This window comes from Henckelia pumila, chromosome 4 (genome assembly GCF_033568475.1).
Source record: "Henckelia pumila isolate YLH828 chromosome 4, ASM3356847v2, whole genome shotgun sequence".
NCBI classification, from domain to species: Eukaryota; Viridiplantae; Streptophyta; class Magnoliopsida; order Lamiales; family Gesneriaceae; genus Henckelia; species Henckelia pumila.
In genome coordinates this window covers 87,768,616-87,775,426 of record NC_133123.1, presented here as the reverse complement: position 1 = coordinate 87,775,426, position 6,811 = coordinate 87,768,616, and the positions used below count along the sequence as shown (strand labels likewise).

Sequence of the window (6,811 nt, the reverse complement as noted above, 5' to 3'; positions counted from 1 at the left end):
CCGCCCCGTCCTTTGAGGGGCTTGTCTCTCAGCAGGGTACTTATTGTCAGGACGTTGATCCGATCACTGAGTTTGTCAGCGAGGACGACTCAAGTTCCTTCTGTGGGACTGAATCGTGTGATGGGAGAGATTTTGGGAGATATGATGAGGATTTTGATTTCTCTGTCTCACCCTCTAAGAGAACGCTTCGTTCTGACACGAAGCGACAGCAGACTCGCCAGGAGTCTAGAAAGAAGACGGGGCCTTACTCCACCCGTTCCAAATGCAGTGCCTAATTTGGAACATCAGGGGACTCAGGAGCTCTGAGTCCCAGGAGAGGCTTCATGCCTTGGTGAAAGAGAAGCTTGTCAAGATCTTGGCTATCTTGGAGCCGATGATTGCACTAGACCAGCGCTTCATGACCCGTCGCCTTGGTTTCCAGAGAGTTCTGTCGAATGTCTCTGGTCATATTTGGGTTTTTTTGGCGGACAATGTGAAGGCGGAGTGTGTCCTTGATCACGCTCAGTTCCTCCATCTTCGCGTGGCGGCTCCCTTTTTGCCGACCCATGTTTTTTGCTCTTTCGTGTATGCCAAGTGTGACTACACTTTACGACGCGACTTGTGGGCTTCTTTGCTGCAGGTCAAGCCTGTTGGTGGTTCTTGGCTTGTCGGGGGGGATTTTAATGTCGTGAGGGATGCCTCCGAGTGTCTTGGCTCTTCTGGTGGGAGGCAGCTCCCCATGGACGAGTTTAATCATTTTGTTTTGGAGTCTGCGCTGGTTGACGCTGGTTTTGAGGGCTCTTCGTTCACCTGGACGAATAAGTCCATTTGGAAGCGTCTTGACAGAGTTTTTGTTTCTGTGGATTGGGGTGACCATTTCAACTCTATCAGGGTTGAACACCTCATTCGCACGGTTTCGGATCATTGTCCTCTTTTGGTGTCTGCTCCTGTCTTTGCTCGGGGGCCGAGCTCGTTTCGGTTCCAGAGCATGTGTACTCGGCACCCGGGGTTCCTTCAAACCGTCAGGCTGAACTGGAACATGCCCTGCTCTTTGCAAGGCATGCCCAGGCTCTTTGCCAAGCTGAAACAGTTGAAGAAGATCGCTGAGGCGGAGAGGTCGGTTAGACTGGCTGAGGCTGCCTGTGAAGCGGATCCCTCTGAGCATAGCCAGACCCTCTTGTCCAGATGCAATGAGGAGCTGTCTAGAGTCACCGCTATGGAAGCGGATTTTTGGAAGCAGAAAGCTGCTTGTAATTGGCTTGAGGACGGGGAGAGGAATACGAAGCTTTTCCACAACATGGTGAAGAAGAAGAATGTGGTTAATAAGATCTTTCGTATTTGGGAGGATGGTAATTGCCTCACCTCTCCTGGTCTCATCAAGCAGTCTGGGGCTGCCTATTTTGAGCGCCTCCTCACTGGAGATCCTTTTGTCCTGGATCTTCCGGATTTTTCTGGCTTCTCCTCGGAGATTTCGGAGGAGGAGAACCATAGCTTTGCCGCCGCACCTTCCTTGGAGGAGGTACGTGCTGTCGTCTTTTCCATCCCTCGGGATAGTGTGGCGGGCCCCGATGAGTTTTCTTCGGTTTTCTTTCAGAGCTGCTGGGATTTTGTGCAGCATGATGTCATGGACGCTGTCCTTGATTTCTTTCGGGGCTCTCTTATGCCCCAGGGCTTCACTGCCACCACGATCACTTTGATTCCCAAAGTCGAGGGTGCGCAAGCTTGGACGGACTTCCGTCCCATCAGCTTGTGTAATGTTTCCAACAAGATTATCTCGAAGCTTTTATACTCTCGTCTGCGGTCGGTGGTGGGGAGACTCGTTTTTCAGAGTCAGAGTGGCTTTGTGCCGGGGCGGATGATTGCTGACAATATCCTTCTCGCGCATGAGCTCACTCATAGTCTTAATCTCCCTGCCCGTGGTGGTAATGTCATTCTGAAATTGGACATGGCTAAGGCCTATGATAGATTCCAATGGTCTTTTCTTCTGGATGTCCTCCGAAGGTTTGGTTTTTCGGAGCAGGTTGTGAGAATGGTGAGGGCTTGCATTTCTTTTTGCAAGTTCTCGGTTAATGTCAATGGTACCCCTGCTGGTTTCTTTGCTTCCTCGAGAGGCCTGAGACAGGGTGACCCTTTATCTCCCCTCCTCTTTATTCTTGGAGCGGAGTATCTGTCCCGTGGCTTGGACCGGTTGTTCCTCCAGCATGCTGATTTGAGGTATCGGTCTGGGTGTGATTTGCCGATTTCCCATTTGGCCTATGCTGACGATGTCATTATTTTTGCCAATGGGGGATCCCGTGGTCTTCAGCGTCTCAAAGATTTTCTGGCTCACAATGAAAATTGCTCGGGCCAGCTCGTTAATGTGGCCAAGAGTGCTTTGATCTTTCCTCTGGGCTGGACCGCTCGTCGCCGCTCCCGTTTGCTGCAAATCACTGGATTTGCGGAGGGGCAGCTGCCCTTGAAATACCTTGGAGCTCCGCTTTTCCGTGGGAACCGCAAGTGCTCTCTCTTTGATCCTCTTCTGCAGTCGGTCCGGAAAAAGCTGGAGGGCTGGGAGTCCCGTTCCCTTGCTCCTGGGAGTAGGATGACGCTGATCCGCAGTGTGCTCCTTTCGATCCCGATCTATCTCTGCCTGGTGATCCAGCCTCCTTTAGCTGTTTTGGAGAAATTGGAGCGTATTTTCAATGCTTTTCTTTGGGGCTCCAGACCCTTAGAAAAGAAGTGGCACTGGGCCCGCTGGTCTCGCGCCTGTCTCCCTGTGGAAGAAGGAGGCCTGGGTTTTCGCAGGCTCAACATTGTTGATAGCTTTTCCATGAAGCTGTGGTTCAGATTCCGGCAGGGTTCCTCTCTCTGGGCGAGATTCCTTTCGAGGAAGTATTGCCGGACTGTCAGCCCTATTTGTGCTCCTTCTCGTGGAGCCATTTCCCCCACTTGGAGGCCCTTGCTCCAGATTAGACCTCGTGCGGAGCCTGGTATCCGGTGGAGGATTGGTCTTAGGGATGTCTCTTTTTGGGATGATACTTGGTTGGGTGATGCCCCTTTGTCGAGCAGGTGTAATGTCAGAGGGGATCGGTGTGTGCATGTTTTCAGCTTCCTTTTGGAGGGAGACTGGGATTTTGATCTCCTTTGCGCTGTCGTCGCTCCCTCGGTGGCGGAGGAGATCGTTCAGATTCCTGTTTTGGTGGATGAACCGGATGCGACTATCTGGATCCACAGCACCGATGGTGCCTTTTTTGTGAGATCTGCTTGGGAGCAGGTCCGACCGAGAGGCTCGGTCTCGGATATCTTTACTCCCTGTTGGGGTCGCTGGATGAGGCCCACCATGTCCTTCTTTCTGTGGAGGTTTTGGCATCGGTGGTTGCCTGTGGATGAGGTGCTCCAGCAGCGGGGTTTCTCCCTTGTGTCCAAGTGCCAGTGCTGTGAGATGTCGGAGACATTTACTCACATTTTCATCGACGGTCCCATCGCCCGCTCTGTGTGGCATTTCTTTGGGGCTATCTTTAGAGTTCGCATCCCTGCCACTGAGAACTTCAGTCTGTTTCTCAGTGCTTGGAAAAGGGGTCGCGAGTGGTCTCTGGGGGGTAATGTGAGGGAATTCATTCCTTTTGTCGTGCTTTGGTTCCTATGGACTGCACGCAATGATACTAAGCACCGTCACTTACCCTACTCTGCGGAGAAGGTTAAGTTCCAAATTTTGTCTTATTTGAGACTTGCTCATTCCGCAACTGTTATCAAGCCCCGTCTTTGGCTGGGGGCTTTGCAGGCTGCGAGGAAGATGGGAATCTCGGTCGGCCTCCAACGGATTCACAAGACTGCGATCGTCCGTTGGTTGAGGCCTCCACCTGGGTCCTTCAAGCTCAATGTGGATGGGAGCTCGAGAGGTAACCCGGGTGAGTCGTCAGTGGGGGGGGGGGGGGGGGGGTTGTCCGAGATTCTTCTGGTAGGGTCTTGGCATTTTTTAGTGAGTTCATTGGTTTGGGGTCCAATGTCCGTGCAGAACTCTGGGCGATTTGGAGGGGTATTCTTCTCTGTTCTGACCTTAGCCTTTTTCCCCTTTGGATTGAAACTGATTCCCAGATTGCTATTCAGATTCTTAGATCTCGGAGGTGCCGTTGGGATTTGGACCATATTGTTTCGAGGACGCGTGTTTTGGTGCGGAATAGGCCGGTTCATTTCTCGCATATCTATCGGGAAGGGAATTCGGTTGCGGATGCGTTGGCGCGGCAGGCTCATGATCATAGGCAGTGTTTGTTGGAGATTGGTGTTTCTTTAACCACTCCCATCGCTGCGTTGGCCCGTTCTGACTCTTCCGGGCTTCCTTACCTTAGATCTAGGTTTTCTTAGAGCCTCACGCTCGCTTATAGCCGTTTCTCTTGGGCTTTCTTTTTCTTTGTTTGCTCTCCTTTTTGGTCTAGGTCATCCTAGATTTAGATATATGTAGCTATTTATTTTTCTTTGCAGGTACAGCTCTCCGGCCCTTTTCCGGAGTTTTTGGAGTTAGTCTGTTCCCCTATCGCTTGCTTTGCTTTCTTCAGGGTGATGGATCATCAGGCGTTCTCTGTGCTTCCCCTTGCCTGGTTCTTGCTGTAGTCTTCTTGGGAGTTAGGTTATGGCTTGAGTTTCCTTCGCCATTCTCCTGCTTTTTTGCTCTGGGTCTGCTGGTTTGCGGTCGCTCCTCTTTTTCCTCGCGGCCTATGTATAGTGACTTCCCAGCTGATCATGACTTTTGGCATATTTCTTGCATAGCTTTGATCTGTTGTTCAGCTCTGGATGGTGCCAGCCTCTTTTCGCGCTTTAGTGTCAGATTTGATTTTGCTGGCCTGGAGTTGTGGATCTCCTCTAGGTTTTACTGCACAGGCTGATACCAGCCACTCTTCGCGCCTCAGTGTCCGTTTTTTATTTTGCTGGGCCGAGCTGTGGCTCTCTTCTAGCTTTTGCTGCTCAGGATGCCTGCTGACGTTGATTTAGTTAGCTATCTTTGATGTTATTTGTTTATACTTATTTCCTAGGGATGCTTTGGTTGTATATTTCGATACCCTAGCTGTTCTGATGTTCTTATTACCTTTGTATAGCCTTTTGGGGAGGTCTTGGCCTAGTCCCCCTCCTCCGTTAGGTTTTATTTGTATCGCTTTTTTATGTTTATATACAGGTAGGGGTCTGCCTAACCCCCCACTCCCGGCGGTGTTTTTAAAAAAAAAAAAAAAAAAAAAAACAATGGGACGCATTTTTCCAACCTTCTGATCCAGATTTTATTTATTCCTCCCTTATCCATGAGTTTTACGCCAATTTTGAACTCGAATTGTACAGCGATGACATATATGCTGTTACAATTGTTCAAAACGGTACATTTGTTTCTCTTCAGGTGATCTCGCTGAATGGTTCTCTCTTCCTAGAAATGGACCCAACGAGTTCTTTGAATTTAAATGGCCTGAGGATAGTCCCGAGTTTAATCATTTCGAGGCCCTTTCTGCCATTTTCGGTTGACCACCTCACGCTGGTGATGATCGACCATCTCTTAAGATGCTTTGTCCTAATTTCCAAATTATCCAAAAGTTGATCACTTCTTCCATCATTTCGCGCGCTAGAGACCACTCCAAGTGCAAATATCTGGACCTTTATGTCCTTTTTCACATTATTACTCAGCGACCTTTTAACCTACCTAGGTTTATCATTCAGGTCCTGCATCACACTGCCAAAAATTCAAAGAAAGTCATTCTCCCTTTTGCTTGGTTTATTAACCGAATTCTGACTTACTTTTGAAAGAGTGGGTGCCCGGTGAGCCAACTTGTGGCTAAGGGCTTTTATGACTCTATGTATAAACAATCTTTTGTTTAATATAATTTACACTTTTATAATGGCGTTTACTTTATCTTTTATCATATTATTATGTTGTGACATACTATAAGATGTTTAGATGAAGACCTTGAATATACTATAGTGTATGTAAGATGTGGTGGCACATGGGGATGGCTATCATGAAACACATCTTATAGTCACTGTATATTCTAAACAGTTCCTAGTCGATTGAGCCGTCCGTTAATAAGGATAAGGATTGCTCGAGATTGAGACTAGCATTTGCGATGCCGAGTACCACGTTTCATTGGTATGGAGCATAGAGATGTTCAAAGAATGCAAATGGATATTCATACGATGAATGATCGAACTACCCTATCCGAACTTTCCAAGTGGTTATCACTTATCGAGTGGATAAAGTCCGCGGTTTTGGTTGTACACCATTAGTCCTTACTACTTGAAACATCATTGAGACTCTATATGCTAGTACTGTACTTTGACTCGTTTACCGACTCTATTGGGGTCATCAAGTGTCAGGATTAGGTACAGTACCCAATCCCGACACCTGATGACCCCAATAGAGTCGGTAAACAAGTCAAAGTACAGTACTTAGCATATAGAGTCTCAATGATGTTTCAATTAGTAAGGACTAATGGTGTACAACCAAAACCGCGGACTTTATCCACTCGATAAGTGATAACCACTTGGAAAGTCCGGATAGGGTAGTTCGATCATTCATCGTATGAATATCCATTTGCATGCTTTGAACATCTCTATGTTCCATACCAATGAAACGTGGTACTCGGCATCGCAAATGCTAGTCTCAATCTCGAGCGATCCTTATCCTTATTAACGGACGGCTCAATCGACTAGGAACTGTTTAGAATATATAGTGACTATAAGATGTGTTTCATGATAGCCATCCCCATGTGCCACCACATCTTACATACACTATAGTATATTCAAGGTCTTCATCTAAACATCTTATAGTATGTCACAACATAATAATATGATTAAAGATAAAGTAAATGCCATTATAAAA

At 48.0% G+C, this 6,811-nt stretch overlaps 1 protein-coding gene across 1 annotated transcript; it reads left to right on the top strand.

Moving 5' to 3' along the window:
- The first annotated feature begins 373 nt into the window (after nt 1-373).
- On the top strand, nt 374-4,838 carry LOC140861383 (uncharacterized). The gene is made up of 3 exons (XM_073264402.1): nt 374-3,857; nt 3,974-4,273; nt 4,438-4,838. Exons 1-3 carry the CDS (start codon nt 374-376, stop codon nt 4,836-4,838), a joined length of 4,185 nt encoding a protein of 1,394 aa, XP_073120503.1.
- Nucleotides 4,839-6,811: the final 1,973 nt, after the last annotated feature.